The sequence below is a fragment of the Pleurotus ostreatus genome (assembly GCF_014466165.1).
Source record: "Pleurotus ostreatus strain PC9 chromosome Unknown scaffold_10, whole genome shotgun sequence".
Taxonomy (NCBI): Eukaryota; Fungi; Basidiomycota; class Agaricomycetes; order Agaricales; family Pleurotaceae; genus Pleurotus; species Pleurotus ostreatus.
The window spans coordinates 1368371-1387888 of NW_023503165.1; the positions used below are offsets into that span (position 1 = coordinate 1368371).

At 51.2% G+C, this 19518-nt stretch overlaps 7 protein-coding genes across 7 annotated transcripts; 2 read left to right on the forward strand and 5 right to left on the reverse strand.

Annotated features, from left to right (window-relative positions):
* Positions 1–40: 40 nt before the first annotated feature.
* On the reverse strand, positions 41–1673 carry PC9H_002209 (uncharacterized protein; the record flags this gene model as incomplete). The annotated part of the gene is made up of 3 exons (XM_036771851.1): positions 41–613; positions 670–1296; positions 1347–1673. 3 exons carry the CDS (start codon positions 1671–1673, stop codon positions 41–43), a joined length of 1527 nt encoding a protein of 508 aa, XP_036626472.1.
* Positions 1674–2678: 1005 nt separating this feature from the next.
* PC9H_002210 (uncharacterized protein) lies at positions 2679–3667 on the forward strand (the record flags this gene model as incomplete). Its single annotated transcript, XM_036771852.1, has 5 exons — positions 2679–2770; positions 2822–2887; positions 2955–3050; positions 3110–3211; positions 3271–3667. The coding sequence occupies 5 exons, from the start codon at positions 2679–2681 to the stop codon at positions 3665–3667; spliced, it is 753 nt and encodes a 250-aa protein (XP_036626473.1).
* Positions 3668–4313: 646 nt separating this feature from the next.
* Positions 4314–5089, reverse strand: PC9H_002211 (uncharacterized protein; the record flags this gene model as incomplete). The annotated part of the gene is made up of 4 exons (XM_036771853.1): positions 4314–4366; positions 4424–4547; positions 4628–4709; positions 4791–5089. 4 exons carry the CDS (start codon positions 5087–5089, stop codon positions 4314–4316), a joined length of 558 nt encoding a protein of 185 aa, XP_036626474.1.
* A 3634-nt stretch (positions 5090–8723) lies between these two features.
* PC9H_002212 (uncharacterized protein) lies at positions 8724–11112 on the forward strand (the record flags this gene model as incomplete). Its single annotated transcript, XM_036771854.1, has 12 exons — positions 8724–8840; positions 8930–9140; positions 9202–9227; positions 9282–9380; positions 9435–9546; positions 9596–9741; positions 9796–9950; positions 10005–10082; positions 10136–10356; positions 10410–10590; positions 10657–10797; positions 10860–11112. 12 exons carry the CDS (start codon positions 8724–8726, stop codon positions 11110–11112), a joined length of 1740 nt encoding a protein of 579 aa, XP_036626475.1.
* Positions 11113–11865: 753 nt separating this feature from the next.
* Positions 11866–14313, reverse strand: PC9H_002213 (uncharacterized protein; the record flags this gene model as incomplete). Its single annotated transcript, XM_036771855.1, has 8 exons — positions 11866–11901; positions 11954–12583; positions 12636–12817; positions 12877–13029; positions 13082–13568; positions 13620–13775; positions 13829–14169; positions 14226–14313. 8 exons carry the CDS (start codon positions 14311–14313, stop codon positions 11866–11868), a joined length of 2073 nt encoding a protein of 690 aa, XP_036626476.1.
* Positions 14314–14519: 206 nt separating this feature from the next.
* PC9H_002214 (uncharacterized protein) lies at positions 14520–17705 on the reverse strand (the record flags this gene model as incomplete). The annotated part of the gene is made up of 7 exons (XM_036771856.1): positions 14520–14576; positions 14642–14689; positions 14765–15342; positions 15499–16648; positions 16702–17093; positions 17147–17432; positions 17562–17705. The coding sequence occupies 7 exons, from the start codon at positions 17703–17705 to the stop codon at positions 14520–14522; spliced, it is 2655 nt and encodes an 884-aa protein (XP_036626477.1).
* Positions 17706–18439: 734 nt separating this feature from the next.
* On the reverse strand, positions 18440–19249 carry PC9H_002215 (uncharacterized protein; the record flags this gene model as incomplete). The annotated part of the gene is made up of 4 exons (XM_036771857.1): positions 18440–18608; positions 18668–18753; positions 18809–18987; positions 19054–19249. The coding sequence occupies 4 exons, from the start codon at positions 19247–19249 to the stop codon at positions 18440–18442; spliced, it is 630 nt and encodes a 209-aa protein (XP_036626478.1).
* Positions 19250–19518: the final 269 nt, after the last annotated feature.

A 19518-nucleotide genomic window follows, 5' to 3' on the forward strand; every position in this document is an offset into this window, starting at 1 on the left:
TTCTTTACTACGGTCATTGCCAACGTGTGTGAGAAGATACTCAGAGGGAAATAATGTGGGCTTCCCACTTACCACATCTGTCATTCCCAAAGTAGATAGCAGGCGGCTGTCGACGACAATCAAATCCACGTGTGTGAGCATTCACCATGTCGTCCAATGCAGGCTCGAGTACGTGGTCCTTGTGTTCACTGCCAATTGACCGATACTGATTACAGCGCTTGTGATAACTCTGGCGTTGTGTCTCCACATCAATGTCAATGGCTCCACCTCCTGTACCGTCCCCTTCACTCATGGGATCCTCACCAACGTCAAATGGCCTTGTTCCAACGGCATTCGTTGGCAATACTCGGTTAACGTTGCATGAGGCCAACGCAATTCGCTTTGAAGCTTGTCCCTCGGTTCCCTCCGGTGCTTTCCGTTTCCGACTCCCAAGCCCTTGTGTCGCATCCTTCTTCTGCCGGTTCCCATCGAAGCACTTCTTCTCAACGAAGATGATAGCCCTCGCCGTATTTCCTTCCCCACGAGCAGCACGCCCAATTCGCTGCCAGATCGCACAAAGACTTGCATTAACTTTCCACTGGATTACAAGTGATATACTCGGTAAGTCCAGGCCCTTTAACAGTCACAGACATCAGTTGATTATCCCAAGATTATTTAGATGTTTCTTACCATTCCAAATGCATCGGTGACGCAAAGCCCCCAGAGATCGCCTCGCTTGAAGGCCTCGTATTCGTCCAGGCGATACGCCGATGTCATGGTCGCATGAAACCAACGGATTCTCGAACGGAACTCCTTGGGTAATCGAGACTGCAGGAAACCGACTGCGTCTTCCGTCTCGCGAGTACTGTCGAAGAAGACGACGAATTTCGGCGGCGGTGCATCCCCTCTACGCCATCCATCTTTGATCAGGAACACTAAATCGTGGTAACTCGTAACCGCGTACTTGATCTGTCGGACGATGAGTGCAATGTTTGGACGATCGTTAGAGCGTATGAAACGCTTCGTTCGCATCGGTCGTAGCCGCAGGATCTCTGACACCTCGGACAGAACTGGTGGTGGTAGTGTTGCTGACGCAACGAAGAAGGGAATGGTATCCGGGATTACGAAACGAAGGCTGCCCAGATGCAGGTAATCCTTCCGGAACGAACTCCACTGGCTGACACAGTGGGCCTCGTCGAAGACGAAATTAAGGATAGTTGCGGTAAACTTCCTATTTTTCCATAACACTGTGCACGCCGAGCTCATCAGTATTTCAGGATTGATTATAATTACTTTGTATGCGCCGGATTCAATGGCCTATGGATTATATCGGTTAAAATCCATCATTCTGACTGGACGCAACTTACCTTAAATGTCTCCGGGCCCGCATTTTCCGCTGTTACTGAAATGGCCGTTAAGCCAATGGTGTTCAGCTGATCGCTGTTCTGCTGACCGAGGAGATTCAGTGGGGTCACAATGAATATTACTTTTTTCAGCCCATCCTCCAAAGCCATGACAAGCGGCGCGAAGAAGGATAGTGTCTTGCCGGATCCAGTTGCTGCGACACCGACAACATCAAATCCCTCGTACACTGCTTTTGCCATCTCGATCTGGAACCAACACGCGCGTTTTCGGAAATATTTGTTGAGGACGTCGCGGATCCGTTCATGGGTCCAGTTGCTCGACGACGACATGGTTCTCAAGGCGTTTGGGAGGAAATATAATAATAATAAAATAGTCATATTCAAAAATGGATAAACAGTATTGAATAAACAACAAAAAACATGAGTGATAACGACAGCTAAGGACTACGATAAGTGAGCCAAGACCAGGGTCATGGCGGGCGTCTCTGACAGTCTTGCCAGCCGCTCTATCGCGAGTTCGAGCTCTTAGCTTACATTTGTCTTTGTTTGTTTTTTTTCTCACCGGAGTCGTATGTAGCATCGAGGAGCTCAACTCGCGATACGACGCGCGCTGGTTCTAGGAGCCTGGCGTGGATTCATCATAAACTTTCACGAGCGCTAATGCTTAGTTCCTGAACAGGAACTTGCCTAAGGAACCATGCGGGTTCGTACAAACTCTCAATCACACGAAAGACCAGCGAAATTGGGGCCTTCACAAGCTGACCATCACACACGCTTCCATTACATTTCATCCCTCCCTTTGCACGCTTTTACGCGTACGGTAATAGCCCAGCCCAACATTTACTACCTCGAAACCGAGTCCATCATTCACGTTGAGGCGAGGCTTCAAAGTTCAATCAGTCAGCATTACAAAGTCCTGGTACTCCATACGAAGAGTCTACTGTGGATACGGATGGATCCGAAGGCGATGTTAACAGGTGGGCCCAACGAGACCCGATGCCCTTCATCCAAGTCCCGAACTTTCCACTCCTAGTTCTGGAATGATCGACAGCGTTTCGCCGGCTCGGGACGCCCTCTACGCTCGCTTAACTCTACAAACACCCAAAATTCCCTCCCGATTTCCATGGTCCGGAAGTTTTTCTGCTTTGTGAGGCGTCAAGCTGTGAAGAAGCCCATGAGACTTGGTTTTCATGGGCATCTATGCTTTGAACAAGGGTTGTGTGCCGATTGGTATATAATGTGGACGAAGATAGCTAGAGACCACAACCAACAAGCCTCACATCTTCACCGCTACAACCCTCCAACTTTACATTCGCCTCTACATCGATAATCAACATGGTCTCTACACGATCCCAACTCGCTACCATCCTCATCCTCGTCCTCGGTGTTTCCTCCGTCGCTGGAGCACCCGTATCCCTTAAAGACCTGTACGTTGTTTGCGTCTAACGATGCCATTTGTCCCCTAACCGTTAAATCAGGGGCCACTTAGAGACCACCAACGGCAAGCCAGTCTACCACAATAATCCCGTCGTCTATTCTAAGAGGTACAGCTCATTTATTTACCTTTTTATATCAGAATCGGTATCTCATTGCGACGCTTCCCCTCTACAGAGTTGACGAATCAATCGCTACTCGATCGTCCAAATACGCCATTGACTATCTCCCCACTTGGGCAGTCGCCGCTCCCGAAGCCGAGCCCACCAAAGCGTAAGCGTTCTTGTCTTCGCCTTGTAGCAAGTGCAATCATACTTATGTCTTCCTTCCAGTGACGCCAAGAAAGACACCAAGATGCCCAACCCCTCGAAATACGCTATCGACTACCTTCCCTCGTGGGCAGTAACCGCAAAAGCGGCTTCTGCTACTAACGAGTAAGCATCCTCCACTTTACTGCATCTCACATATACTCAACGAATCAATTGAATCACAGAGCTGAGAAGGATGCGGCCCACGTACTCATGGCCACAACCAAATCCCCTGCCCCGCCTGCCACCACTTCGACCAGGGCATTGAAGTACAACATCTCTAAGTACGCCATTGACTACCTCCCTACGCGCGCCGGCGATGTCTCCGAAGCGGAAGCAACTGTCGCCGCCGCTGACGAAGACAAAGCCACTCCTCTCGCCACGCGCTCATCAAAATATGCTGTCGACTACCACCCCACCTGGGTCGCCAATGGCCCTGCCGAAGCTACAGGTGCTGCAGATGAAGACAAGGCTGCTCCTATCGCCACACGTTCATCGAAGTACGCCGTCGATTACCACCCAACTTGGGTCGCCGGCACTCCTGTCGTGGAAGCAACAGCTGCCGCCGACGAACAAAACTAATCAACGGGTCGAGTCCATGCGCTTGCATCGCTGCATCAAAACAAAAGGCCTCATTGGGTCACGCCATCATTCTGGCATCCTGCTTTTCTTTTCCTTGGGCTTAATCGGACTTCTCTTAGAATATCGGGGTTTGACAGTTAGATTTAGACGAGACTCCTCAGCAGCTTTCCGTATTACAGGAACATCTGCTCCCATTGATATATTGGACACTAGCTTACAAGTTTGGCATAGATAATTAGACATAGACTCCGAGGAAACCTTCGAGTAGAGTAACAAAGTAGTGTACGATCATCCCAAAAATAATATCTGTCAAGACGCCTCTTGAGCGATGTCTGGTATTTACAGCCTACAGCATACGTTGTATGCCTACTTGAAAACTGGGGTTCACAATGTGGTACAAGACGCGTACTTGCATGCGAGAGATTATGTACACTGGAGTCCGTGTGGCTGGATAAAAGTACAATTACAAGTTAGTACAAGTAAAAGCGGAAAGTTATCGTGATGCTACAAAGAATTTGGACGTGCGGATGATGGTACAGTAACTAGTACAACAGGCTAACACGGGTAGGGTATCGTCGTGAGCGTCGTGTGGTATTACAAATTTGTCCGGAGCGGGAAAAATGGCGAGAGGAGAAGGACAGCCGCATCACAGGTTGTGAGCAGCAATGTGCCGCATGATGAGCAGCGAGGCCAGTAATTCTACGACGACGACGGTGAGTATGCGACACGACGTGGTGTGGAGCAGTGGAGACGTACCGGGGGCGATGTGAGGGTAGGGTTCCTCGACAGTGAGTGAGCATCCGGAGGAACCGGCGTATTCGGGTTCGCCATGGGGTTTGAGGCTATAGTACGCTACGACGTAGCCGTTCGCGTTCGTGCACTGTGTAGATAAAGGGAGGAAAGACAGGAGAGGATCATGATGTCAGTCAGGTTTCATGGGAGGGAGTAAGGGAAACTTACAGCCCATTCCTGATCCATTTGTCCCCTATAGGCCCAGCAATAGTCCTGCCCATCTGAAGCTCGGAATCGACGCGACTTGGAACTGAGCAGTGAGAACAGACGCCTAATGTGAGTACTATGTGCGGTTTACGTGTAAGGCGCCGGACAGAGGGAAGATACATACGATCCTGAGGAAGTCTGGATAAGGTACTTTTGCATAGGGAGGGACACGTTCGGCGGGAAGCTGATCGTGCCCAAAGCGTTTTTCGGACCAAAGTCCAAAGCAACCAGGGGCTGCGTCGTGGAATGTGGAGAATAACCTGCTGAGGACGTGGTGTTGAAGATCATGTACGCGGCGCGCATAGTGTCAAAGGTTGTTCGACGGAGGGTGAGCCTCATCCGTCCGTATATGTCGACAAACTCGGAGCCAGTGAGTTTGCCTGTCATGTCTTCGAGGAAGTAGGAGAGGCCGTAGGATCCCATTATGCGTAGAGAGGCGGGCGACGATAGTGTTGCTGTCTACATAGATGAGGACAGCTTTATAAAGTGGAAGCACAAGTGCTCACGGATTTAAGAGGAGGACCGTGGCAGCTCGCGCAGGCATCCTTATCGGGGGAAACCTACCACGCGAATTACATGAACCCGGATCGTATTGAGATGACGAACGTCGCGCGTGGGGGTTTGGAACAGCCCAATCGACCACGTCTGCGCAAAGCCGCCTATCTGGCTTGATCAAAGAGAAAGATTCGGGGAGATACGCCACAGGTTGGCGAGTCGCAGGACGAATGGTCAAGGGCTGACTTCTGTGCGACCGTAATGCGGAGATTTACAGGTGCGCCGGCGGATGCCAGCGCTTGACATGTAATTGCAGAGCAATCCCACCCTGATGTTCGTCCTCATGGGCATCGCAGGTGGCACAAAGGAAGTCTCTGTGGGGTAATGGTGTACTGCATCAGATGTTAGTAGACTCGTGCATCACAGATATTATGTCTTACCGTTGGACGTGTCCCGCAAGCGAAGCAGGCTCAGCCTGGAGATTTCCGCTGGATACCCACGAGGCAATTTGAAGTCCTAAAGACAATTGCCCAATGCTTGAGCGTGCATAGACTAGCACCCACCGCCCTTCCTAAGTCGAAACGCGTACAGCAGCTCCAATTTGAAGCCATTGGCCTTGGCCAAAGCTAGCAAGCGTGAACTAGACGCGGTTCGGGCTTGTGTAATAACCGAGCCGTCGGGCCTCGGCAATGGCCGCAAGTTCAAGGTTCAAACGGTTCAAACGTTCAACATACTTATTCTCGAAACGACAAGACCAGGCCACAACAAATCTAACTCCTCGTTGAATAATGCCGCCGTCAAATCGCAAATAAAATGAATACGCGACTGGCATCCCATTTACCGCCCGTGCGCTCAATGACGGATCAAGTTTAATCATGTCAGAGTTATTCGAGTGGGCTTTGCCTGGCGAATGTAGTAGAAATTGATGATGAGCACATGCTGCTATATTTCTCTAGCTTCTTGGAGAAACCCCAGACGCTAATCGGAATGAACTCTTTGTTCCGTACAGCATCCTACAGCATCTATACCCATCAATCCATCACGCTCGAATCCCCATGTTCAACAACACGGTAAGAAGACATATTCTTGACGTAAGTTTTCGGCATCGCCACCTTTACTTACTCGAATAATAACTCCACGCTTCAGATTTTAGCACGGACCGCTTGATTGTAATCGATTTTGCCTGAATCATACGGCCTCATATGGCTACAAAGTCACCCATCTCGCTCATGTTGGGTCTCCATTCGTAGATTCCCTTCGAAAGAGGACATCCGCAACATGCGATGCGAGGGGTGAGATGCGGTGTATTTCCGGCCCATGGTACATCAATGATCATATCTAATTCATTTGTTCGCAGAAATATGATCAACACGCCCCCTCTTCTGCCCGAGAATACAATTCAATACGCCACCCGCCCTCCTGTACGGCACCTTTCTTGAGGCACCTGAAGCTGCTAGCTTGAGTCACTAAACCTCTCCTCGGGATTTAGATATGCGTTGGGAGCACGCTGTCGCGGACGCTCCTCATTACGCCACAAAACGGTTCGGTACCGGCGTGAAAGACGTGTAACCGAGAACAAACGAGGGCCATGACTTATATTGGGCCTTATCCTTTCCCTTCTCTTTCATTTGGCACGGTCGCGCAGGAACCGGGAACTTAGAGTTTCTACTCTCTTCTACTGTGATATTACTAGTGTGTTGGAGGTGAGCTGCTTTCTCCCTTGTTCTCGACCAACCAGCGAACGGATAGCTACGACTACCATTGGATACGCTGCCTGCAGCCAAGCTCCTTTCTTCTTCATGATCAAAGTGGCGTGACTGCGTAGCACTTGCTACCCCGTCCCTTTCCATAGAATAATCGCTCAGGATCCGGATTTGTGTATGTATTCTCGTCGTATCCTTCGCTAACACACAATATTTGGACCCAAATGCTCACTGCTTGATGACGGCGGCGGGGGAGGCTCGGACATTGGAAGTGCGATCCTTTCCTCCACAATCTTGAAGTCGTCGTTTGTGAATGAGTCTCGAGTGCCTGTCGCGACGTCTATGACTTCCTTGAATACAGTAATGCCCCCTTCTGAGCTATGTCTGGGTGCCATTGGATCTACCTTCCGTTCTCTGGACCGCACCTCACTTGAGATCGGTTAGTTCGAAAGTAAGGGACTTCCTTTGTCGGGCCCATACAACTTGTATCTTCGTTCGTGCTGATCGTGATAATACATGGCTTGAAATAACCATACCATACCCCCAATGGCCCCATTAGAAGCACTTGATTAAGGCTTGGCTGACCGCTGCAACCTACAAGATAATTGATGAAGACCCCGAGCTGTCGCCTTGTGAATCCCGACGCCCTCCGGTTGTATGGCCTCCTGGTAAGTTTTCACTGGAGGTCAATACGGGAATTACTGCGGTGAAAGTGCCGGGTGTGGTGCAAGTAAGCTGTCAGAGCGAGGGCGAAGAATGTGTCAGGAGACCCGAAGATACATCCGTGCATGGCGACGACAGGAGTGGGCAGACGCCAGGTATCGAGAAGCCAGAGGAGCGAGGTCACTGGGACGAAGAACTTTATGTCGAATCGCCAGGAGGTTTGTGATAGCACATGCATAAAACGAGTAGGATTTCGTCCATGTGTCAATATCCATCGCCGTGGCGGTAAGTGAGGTAGGCTAAGCGTCGATAACCGAAGAGTAGTAGTGTCAGACGTAGTTGTGGTCAAAGTGTCTCATCACTGCGATCGTGCCAGCGTCGGGACGGCGGGAGCCTTATTCCGATACGTCGGGAATTCTCCTGACATGATGAACGGTAACATACTGCGTCAAGCGACTTCGGCATCGAGAGAACGATAAACGATGCCTTCATGGGTAAAACGAACGACGATAAACCGACCGGGATGCTTTGGGAGTGAAGCCGGCGTACGGTTGATGAGGGGAATGACTAGGGCCCGGTGGCCGACTCCCGAGCAATTACGCTGGCCCAGGGTCGGGTTGATAACTTTATTTCTCGCCCTAGCACCTCTTAGCAGCTCCTTCAGAGGTCCGCAATGTGATATACTGCGCCTCACTCGACGATCTCCAATCCCCCATGTTCATGCCCGATTTATGTGGGTCCACGGCGAGTCCAGCGTCCCCACGCAGACTGACTCACCAGAATTTCGGCCACCGTTGAAATTTCGCTGGAATCGTCTATCAGAGACCGAGAGGAGGCTGCGGGACCTAGCTTGTCCCGGAAGGTGATTTCCAAGAGGAGTATACCAGATTCGTACCTCATAAGATGATGTACGAATCTGGATGCACAGCCTTGGGTTGAAATGAGGATCATCGTGGCAAAGTGAGTAAAGCCGCCTACCTCAAATAACCGTGCGTGCCATAATTGAGGACTCACTCCCTTCATCCTCCCCACCGCCGTCACCCGCTCACTGTGCCCGCCGTTTCTCAAAATCCGACACTGGAGGCAAGAGGGAAGGGCTGCCGATCCTAGAGCGCCCAGGATAACATTTCCAAACATGGAACCGGCTATCCAGCTTCACCTCGCGACGTGCGGCCTCCACCATCACGACAACGTCCATGCCGTCGGACCCATATTATCGCTCTGCGCTCACCAAGATCAACGAGCGCACCTCTGGATCAGCTCCTCCGCCTGCCACAGCCAAAGTCAACACTGCAGGCCGCATAGTGAGCAATGTGCGTCGTCCATCTTTGTCGTCCATCATGCGCGCCGAGAAGTTCGACAAGGAGCTTCAGCTGACCTTGTTACGATTTCTTGACAAAAGGTCCCAGAGCCAGCTGCGCGCACGCCCTCAGAAGACGAATTCTTCGCCATAGACGATACAGGGGACAGGAAGCCGAATCCCACTTTTCTGAAGCAACATTTCTTTCGAGAAGGGCGCTTGACCGACTCACAAGCCTTGTATATACTTCAACGCACAACGCAGGTACTATCTAAGGAGGCGAACATGGTGCATGTAAAGAGTCCTGTGACGAGTGAGTCTGCTACAAATTATGTATGTATTCTTGGAGTGGGCGCTAGAACCATTCTTTGTAGTCTGTGGAGATATCCATGGCCAATACGTGAGTCTTGCCGTCGCGCAATCGACCGATTACGATGATATACCTCCCGCATAGTACGACCTGATGAAGCTGTTCGACGTTGGTGGACCGCTAACGGATAACTCGTATCTGTTCCTGGGAGATTATGTAGATCGTGGTTGTTTCGGCATTGAAGTGAGTTATCTACTTTGCTGCTCCCCCCTCGTGAACATTCAAGCAATCCCTAAGTGCCTGTTGTACCTTTACGCCCTCAAACTTTGGTATCCTGGAAAATTTGTACTACTACGCGGCAACCATGAATGCCGACACCTCACCGAGTACTTTACGTTCAAACGCGAATGTATGTTCCTTTCACCTCAGGCGATGCTGTGTTCATTCTCCTCACATAGGCTTGCATAAATACTCACCAGAAGTGTACGAAGCATGTATAGCTTCGTTCAACGCCCTTCCTCTAGCAGCCCTTGTAGACGGCCGCTTCTTCTGTGTACATGGTGGCATTTCACCTGAGCTTGTTACACTAGATGATATTAGGGCTGTACGTCTACCGACGCCCGCCTCGACTAGTCATCTCACTATGCCCACATAACAGATTAACAGATTCGAAGAGCCTGGATCTCACGGGCTTCTCTGCGACCTCCTCTGGTCCGACCCCATCTCGGATTTCGGCCATGAGCAAGAACGGGGAGTACCACAGGGCACGACCTTTCTCAACAACGCCACGAGAGGGTGTTCATATTATTTCACGTACGGTCATATCTCTGCGTCGACCCGAGTGGCTCTTTCTAATCTATGCCATAGATATGAAGCAGCCTGTCAGTTCCTGGAACGCAACAATCTTTTGGGGATAATACGAGGGCATGAAGCACAAGATGCTGGGTGAGTACCCTCATCGTAAATATGCTTATATACGAGCGCTCATATTTCGTCAGATATACCATGCACCGGAAGACGCCGACAAAGAAATTCCCTTCCGTCATAACCATCTTCTCGGCACCCAATTACCTCGACGTATATCATAATCGCGGCGCGATACTGAAGTACGCAAACAAAAATATCACCATCAGACAGTACAACTCCAGTCAGCACCCTTATTGGCTACCCAACTTCATGGATGCTTTCACGTGGAGCCTACCGTTCGTTGGCGCAAAGAGTGATGCTTCTCCCCTGTGTTGACCTTGGAATAAGCTGACCGATGACCTTTAGTCACTGAAATGTTACTCGCGATCCTCAGTATATGTAGCGAAGAAGAGCTGAACGAATCCGACGAAAGTGAGGAAGAAGAGGTCACCCGTCCATCCGAAGAAGAGATCCAGCAACGCAGACAAGTCATCAAAAACAAGATCCTGGCCGTTGGTCGTATGCAAAGGGTCTTCCAACTTCTGCGGTGAGCGATCAACAGCTGTAACATTTTGGGCTCGCTGCGGACAGCACTGACTCGTACTCGTGGCAGAGAGGAATCAGAGAACGCTTCAGAATTGGTACCGACTGGTGAACCTAGTGGTTCAGCCTCTGTTGCTGCTCGCAATGGACCAGACGCTCTTGGGGTGCAAGGCTATCAGATACGGCGACAAATACACAGCTTCGCCGATGCGTACGTTCTCTTCTCTAACCTATCGTATCCCCTCTCATTGTACCCCCCGTCACCTCCTTTAGACGCCGCTCCGACATCGCGAACGAACGTCTACCTACTAGAGTCGACTCATCGTCGCCTATATCACCGACGTTCCCGCCGCCAAGTATGCGACGCGGAAGCGAAGACGGCATCAATATGGAGATGCTCATCAAGAAGACGTTGTCGGAAGACGTCGACGACGGTGGGTATGTACAGCGGATCGCTGATACCATAGCTAAGGAGAGACCACCCGTTGGTAGACCACGGGCGTTGAAGAGATTCGAGACAACGTGACGACATATTTGCCATCTGTCTCTCCTGAGCCGACTACCTAACGCCGATGCCGATCATACTGTGGTATCTACATGTTTCAAGGGGACGGGATTCTGTATCTAGTCATTATTGGATTGATATATGTATCTGCTCTTCTTACTACTAGGATGGCGAACTGAACGCATTGTAGTTATGTACCTCAACGTTCAATGTTCAACTATGCCTTCGAAGCGGTGTTTATGAAAACTTATCAAGACTACAGGTGGCGGTACACAGACCACATTGAAGGCTGTATGAAAGTGTTACATGTCTCTTGTTTCTCTCGTAGACAATATTTTCATAATCTAAACATTGGGTGGGATGGGCCAGGATAGGGACTTGAATGTACATCCCATCCGAACTAGACAAGGTTCGACGGCTGTCGACCGACGACTTTGCATTTGCTGGTACAAGAGATGACAGATCCATATTCATTCACTTAGTAGATGATACTCTTGAGGCGTGTGGTCATCACTCCTTATATACATATCGTCCCCTTTGCCCCACTTTCCTGGTATATCAGACCTTTTATCATTTAACGTCGCGTACTAAAAACGAGCGTTATCGCTGGTCCCTGTCGCGACCAACCTCGCTCGCGCGACATACTTTTGACATCCTCAAAGCTTTCCCAGATATATGATATACCCTGACTTGAGCTTGAGATGATCGCAGAATGCTCGTGCAGCTAGTATTACAGACGACACTATGATGCACATGCAGCATAATCGGCAATGACTAGTACTCAGCTGCGGTACCGTCATCTTCGTGATCCTGTAAATGCATTTTGTCACGGAGAGGTAAACTCGAACGAATGTGGTCATACCTCGTTCTCAGTATCTAGTATCGGTGAAAGGTCAGGCACCGGCGATCCCTTCCTCAGGACACCTCCCTCTGACTCTGGCTTGATGATTTCAGAAAGGCTCATGACCGGGAGAGAGGTGAGACTCTCGAAGTGCGTTGCAATGTAGTCCCGAAAGCCAGTGTATGGGGTGTCCTTGAAAAACTCGCGAGGCCAACGACGGGTATGTTTATCTGGTTCCTGCTTCTGCAGTTCTCTTTGCGCGGAAGCAAAAGATTGTCGGATGACCACTGGCCGGACTTCCTCCAAAAAGGGGGCGGGGAATGACCCAGTCATCGCCCAGAATTCCCTCAGTTCGCGCCATTCCTCGTGGCAACCCCCTTTAATCACATCAAACCGTGCCATGTTATCTACGGAAGCAAACCAGCGAGAGGCAGAGGCCCGGAGAGATTTAGCAGCTTTCTGGAAGCCTTTATCCGCAACTAGGAGGGACGTGGGGACATGGTTGAAGAGGAACCAAACATACACCCAAATGAGAGACTCAAGGGCGTGGTAGAAGTTGAAGCTGACTTTCTGGGCGGGGCCGTCGTTTTCAGGAGGAAAGAATTGATAGGTTTGTGTTGAGTATTCGGTGGGTAGAAAATACGGTGTGCCCTGAAACAACTATTTGCCGTTGGTTAAGAGCACACTGACATAATTCGCTCACCGTTATATGTTCGTTGGGCTTGCTGTCCTCGTACGGCCGGCAGTATTCAAGATCAGCGATCTTTCCTATGCCTGCGGCCTTGACCGCCGTCGTATCTTCTGATCGTTCCGGAGCGTACCAGAGAATATTGCCGCCACTAATGTCCCGATGAACAAACCCTGCTTGTCGTAGATAGTGCAAGCCTGGAGGATGCCATCAGCAAGAGGGAGCAAAAAGAAATGCCTACTAAACGAGAACTCACCAACGATTGCGCCGTCAAGACATTTCGCAAGGGTGACACTGTCTTCAATGTCGTATACGGGTTCACAGCACTCCTTGAAGACCGTACGGACGTGGATGCGGGCCTTGGGTGCTTCACGAGAAGGTTGGAAAGATATTTTGGAAGCGCCTTGATCTAGGGGGGGCTTGCTAACTCGGGATCCCTTCGAGATCCTATTTTTGGTAACAGTCAAGGATGGCGAACGACAGACCAGTCGCAAGTGGAGTAATGTCTTTTCGTTCAACATCATTCGTTTTGAAAGACACCTCAACATCTTGGAGGATAGTGAGGAAGTGCGGCCTGGCTTTCTCTCGAGTTCCCTCGTCGAACTTGCCGAAGATTTGGTCCTGATTATCTTTCTCCATTGTCGACCCATGATAGAGCCAGACGTCTCTCAAAACATGTAGTTCCTTGTCCCTCTCATCCTCGCGCCAGCCCGCGCCGTCCAGAATAACCTTTCGTACCTTCCAAACACAAGTTGATCGTGAGGATATATGATATGCCGCGTCTTGATTGAGCGGATCGCCGACAGTCTCATAGTAGACGTCGCCAACCTTGTAGCGAAAGACCGTCCCCGTGCGTCGGATGACGCGAACGACGGTAGGATCGAATCCAGGTTCTTCTTTGGTTGCTGAAATGAGGAACAAGAGGAACAGAAGGAAGTCGTCTTGCGCCTTGAATATATCATCAACAATTACGGCAGATAAGACGCGAAAGCGGCTCACTTTGTGGATGTTGAATGGGAGCGAGATGGCGATGTGAGAGCGACAGAAGTACCACATGGGCAGTTGCTTGCCTTGGAGTGTCATCGCATAGACGTGTCTACGACAAGGATCATTGTAAAGTGTGCTAGTGGCGGCACCTATCGCCTTCTTAACATTCTATGTAGACTGTCGTCAGCACATTGTACGCCGTGAATGTATCAAGTGCGTACATCAAAGAAGGCCTTTGGATTGTTCTTCTTATTGAGTTCCCCCGCGAGGATGCTGTCGTGGATCTTGAGCTCGTGATCGTCCTCCTCTGCAACGCAATCTGCGGCCCTCTCCTCGTTCGAAGCAGCGAGGAAGATACCACCGTCTAAGAATGTGACATAGCTCGGATGGTCTGAGATCTGCGCTGATTCATATTCTGCGGAAACTTGGCGAAGAGCAGACTGGCTCTTTGTCACAATCTCTTGGATGTGCGAATAAATCTTATTTCCCAGTTTGCCAGTTTTTTGGGCCGCGAGTATCTTCGTGAATCCCTGCGGAGACAAAAGATTTCCCTCAATGAGCGCTTTTTTGACGTCCGTAAGGCTTTCGATGAGGGTGGAGCGTATGACTCCCGCCAACTCTGCAACGAGTCCACAATGAAAAGATTGGATTTAAGGTCATCTACAATGTCGGTGCGGTGACCGTCAAGGTCTCCCAGAATGGGCATTAGGAGGAGAGGATTTTAGAAGTCAGCTCGTAGAAGTGGTCAAAGTAGGCATCCATTCGGACTCCGCCGGGAAGTGCCCTACCGCGCCAGTTGAACGACTTTTGAGACCAACGAACGTGCAAAAACTATTGTTTTATTTGGTTAAGCGGACGAACGAAAGCACCCCGGGTCCTATATATCCAATGCGTGTCCTGTACCCCAACCGGTTAGTTGTCTTCAGGTATGCCTGCATATTCTTCCAGCCCCAGTGCTATGTTCACATTCTATGGGAAGGAGTCACGGCGTCAGTGACCAGTGAACCCTACAAATAAACACTCCTTCTCCGCACCTGCAAGCATTGTGTCGCTGCACCCTTCAGCAAGTTATCTAGGCCACCCTGTGAACAGACGATTGTATCAGTATGCAATATATCTCTTCTTTGACTATTCTCGCGCTGTGAACGAGAACGTACCACGACCACGACTCTCTCGCCCTCGCTGTGCACCTGAAACCCTCCAACAGTCCACCCCTGCTTCCCCTCAACGTCTCTCAACTCGGGAACGCCCTTCTGGATCTTCACCAGCCTCTCTCCAGAATACATTTCCTCGTACAGCGCCGCGACCTCCCGGGCCGTCAACTTCTGGTTGATCGGCATCGACAGCGTCGAGATGATCCCGCTGAACCACGGCGCGACCATAGGCACGAACGCGAGCTTCATTTTATCGGGGCCGTTAGCGCCTCGGGAAGTGAGGAGCGTTGAGAGATGATGCCCGGCCTCGCGTTCGTGGATGTGATCGGTGAGTGCATATGGGCGCACGCCGCCGCCGAGGATCTCTGGTGTGACCTTCGGTGCACTCACAGGTCGACCGTCGGGGTCTGTGGCAGCTACGGTGCCTGCGCCGCTGTACCCAGAGAGCGCCATCACCGTGGGCCAGGCGCCGGGCTTCAGGTATTTTAGGAGCGGTGCGATGAGCAGTTGCGAGGAAGTCGCATAGCATCCTGGGTTTGATATTCGTTTCGACGTCCGTATCCGCTCGCGCCCGTAGAGTTCTTCATATAATGAAGTACACGGCGTCATGCAGCACATCGGAGGCGAAAATAGTCGAATTGATTTGGTTTACACAAGCGACGTATCGTTTTTTAAGGAAGAAAATATCTATGAACACACTGATAATGTTATTTACGTCGATGACGAAGGAGCCTCACCCGGAAGACCATACGTCCAGCCCTTCTCGAACCTGTAATCCGCGCTCAGATCCACAACCACGCTACCCTCCCCGGCCTTCCGCTCCTTAGCCCCGCGATCCACGGCGTCCACGAACGGCTTGCACGCGCCATTCGGCAACGCCATCACCCACGCATCCACCTCCCCCTCTTTCTCCATCTCCGCGACATCATCAACAGAGAGGTTTGAATAATTGATGGAGGCTTTGGTGTAAGAGTCCAACGGATACCCGGCCAGCTGGCGGGAAGACACATGTGTGAGGTCTAGGGTGGGGTGCGAGGAGAGAAGACTTGTGAGTGATTGACCAGTGAAGCCCCGCGCGCCGATCAAGGCGAGACGCTTCGGCTCAGCTGCAGCTGGAGCAGAGGTCGCGTAACCTCTGGAGTACCCGGGCATCGCCTTTCTTGCCAGAGTCGAATACTGCTTCACGCCGCCGAGCCCAGCATCCTTCCTTGGAGGTGCAGCAGGACCAACAGGGAGGTACGACCTATCAATCCGCCCCTTCGCCTCGAACCCCTTGATAATCCGCTCGACCTCCGCGACATCCTGCACACCGTACCAAAACAGACTCTTCCCAGCACGTGTGAAGCTCCCGTCGGCGCGCTCGAAGTGCCAGGCACGGTTCTCGTCGTCAGCTTGCGCAGTCCAAAAGAGGCGGCGATGATCCTTCTTGATGGCGTTGAAGATGTTGTCCGTGACGTTGTTCAGCACACCTGTGCGGCTCGCGAGCATCCGCGTCATCACTGGGACCTCGCCTTCGGGCCGCGACACGACCGCGACGACGTCTAAAGGATCATCGCCGTATACGGTGTACGGCGTGTTCTTCAGGTCGTTGAGCACACCCGTGACGCTCTGCAGACCGGCAAGGACTTCGGGGTCACGGTCATGCACGACCTGCCGGAATCGATCTGCGCCAATTTTGTCGATGCTGTCGTGTTTGAAGAGTTTGTAGCCGCGGCGAATGAGCGTGCCTGCACCGCTGTCAGTGAAGAGCTCCTTCTGGAGCGACGATGCCGAGATGACGGCGACGGAGGATGTACGGGGGAGGTGCTCGAGGAGTTCCTTGAACTCGCGAAGTTTGAGCTTTGTGCCATACTTAACCCACGGCTCTTTCATCAGTTGGTCATATTCCTGTATATGTAATCGTAATTAGAGGAGCAAAGACGACGTGATATAAGACGCACCTCGTCGAGGTTGATGATGTCCAGTTTCTCGCCGGTAACTCCGTGGAACAGCCCCCCCTTTTCGTTGAGGAAGACAATCTTCATCGGCTCGAGTTCCTTGGCGAGCTCTCCAGCAGCGATGTCGGCATTGACGTTGAGGATCTGTCCCTCGGGGGACTCCGCGAGGCTGGTGAGGATTGGCAATGCGCCTGCTCTGATGGACGCTTCAAGGGGACGTTTGTCGACACGAGTGATCTTTCCGACAAGCTGGTATTTATCTTTGTCGAGGTAGTCGGCGGTGAAGACACCCGATGTGATAGGGCGAGCTCGTGTTCCTAGCTTCTCAAGAGCAGCAACGAGCTTGAGGTTCTCTTCTAGGAAGACACGGCGCGCTACCTGGAGAGTCTTTGCATCTGTTGATAAAAATGATTTAGGGCGGGTAGAGACATGGGTCGACGCTACGCACCTGTCACTCGAATTCCGTCAATGTAATCGGGGACAACGCCCTCCCGTTCAATGATATCGTTGAGCTGAGGACCCCCGCCATGTAGAACGACCGGGTAGAGTCCAACGCGATACAAGAAACTCAAGCTAAGAGCGAGTTCGTCGAGCTGTTCCAGGACTGCACCCCCGACCTTGATGACAGCGAACTTTGCTGGGTGCGATGGGTGCGACGCTGCTGAAAAGATGCGGAGATGGCGCTCGACCTCTTTCTTGGTTCCCAGAGAATACAGCAGCCTTGTGATAGTGTCCTGTTCAGCGTCAGTGCAAGTTCATTCAAAATCCCCTTGAAGCCAGGCTGCTGCCCTTCCCAAGTAAATAGTAGAACCGTGGTCCCGTCGCCGGCGAGAACGTCGAGAAAGCCATGAAATCAAGCTCACCCTGTCTGTTTGTTGAGCAGTCTGTATTCCCCTTACAGCTCTTCGAACAATTTGCACTGGAGCGTGCCTTCGACCAGCCACGACGACAGCTCGCTGGGCAATTCGAGTAGTAGACAAACGTGTCGCACACGCCGAGGACAGCATCTTTCTAGCGACGAAAAGTTTTCTGGGAGGACTCAAGGAGTCAATCAAAAGAAGGGATTTGCGGCTTTTCGGGTATTTGACGCCAATTGGTAATTGGGACCGAACTTTCGGCGACGACCGCACTCATTTTGGCTGCAACTACTCTGCTTCTCTATCACCATCGTAGCCAATGGTGCTCTGAAATGTCACCAATCGCGAATCAAGCTTCTGAGGGTAATTTAGCTACTGGGTCGTGGCCGCCGCGCTATTGAGGGCGAGCATTTTCTCCGAGTCACAGCCGAACGAGTTGGGGTGCACTGCTGGTCTATCTTTTCTGCCCCGACCTTTGGTGTTGAACGTTCGGCAGCTGGACTGCGGGGAAGAGCCCAAGGCCATGAAGAGCACGTCGAATGAACGTGTGCGTAACCTCTGTGACTTGCTTCTGCATCACGAACATGCACCTGAAGCGAACAAACCGAGCGGATTGGATCACTTGTACAGAGAGCAGGCCCGTCCAGTGTAATGACAACATTCGCATGCCGTGCGCCGAGAAACACGTAAGGCAGCTGGGCTCTTTATCCTTAGAGGTGTGCTCCAACCTATCGCTAAGCGAGCTGAATGCATTCCAGTACCCAAGTGGAACAAGTACAATCCAAATGGTGTATAGTGTATCAGAGATGAGAGTATTTCCCAAGGCAGGGGTATATTATGTATGTTGGCGTCGTACGCAGAATACATAAAAGAGATAGGCTAATTTAGTGGAGGAGGCCTCCAAGACCAAGGAGGGGGAGAAGCCCGTCAAGAAGACCGGCAATGTTGAGTTGCAAGATGAAGGGGATGAGCTTGAGGATGGTAGGTAAGAGGCAAACCAAAAGGCCGCCAACGAGACTGAGAACAAGCGCAAGGAGTTCCGTGACGAGTTTCCTGTGAAGAAAGTTGTGGATCAGTGGATGGAGGGACACATCAAAGACTCAAACACGTACAGGACTTCACCGACAAGAGGAAGGAGAATATCGCCCTTGACCTTACCCACAACCTTGACAATGGCGCCGAACGTACAGAAGAGAAGCTGCATTGATAGCCAAAGTCAGAATCAAAGCATTGGTGCAGACACATTAACGTACCGTGAGGAGGTCGCCAACAAGGACAGCGATCACCTTGACGTCAACTTCGACGACATGGCCAACGAGCAACTTGACTTCCGCGATAGTAGCTTTGAGAACAGTTGTAATCTCTTTGATGATGGGGGCCAACTCGACTTCGACTTCGAGCTCGATCTCAATATCCACGCCTATGGCATCGGCTGTGGAAAGAAAGTGACAATATTAATTCAACGAAGAACGTAGTGGACGTGACGCATAGAACTTACTGAGCTTGTTACAGAGGGGCTTCAGTCCCGAAGTGGTCTCGGTGAGAATGACTTCGAGGGATTTAAGGTGGGCATCGTCAGTGCGTTTGGTGATGGCGAAATCAGACGGCGAAGCAGCCTGGGGAGTGGGCGCAGCGGCGGCGAAAGCGGCGAACGCGAAGGTTGCGATGGAGAAGATGGTCTTGAATGAAGGCATGGTGAATAAAGAGTGTGGTGGGGTGTAAAGAACGACTGGAGAACAGGAAAGGTTGTTAGGGAGAACGAATAGAATCGACAGAAAGTCAATGGAGAATCCTTCAGCGCAAGTCGATGCCCTTTATACGAGTTAGCCCAGAGGACGGGTGTGATTATGATCGATGCATGAAGACAGGGTTGGCGTTGGCATATTTTTTGCAGGGCATTGGCCTCATCAAGGATCGAGTTTGAAGTCAAAAACCCTGCAAATGATGAATGCGGCGTCGCAAC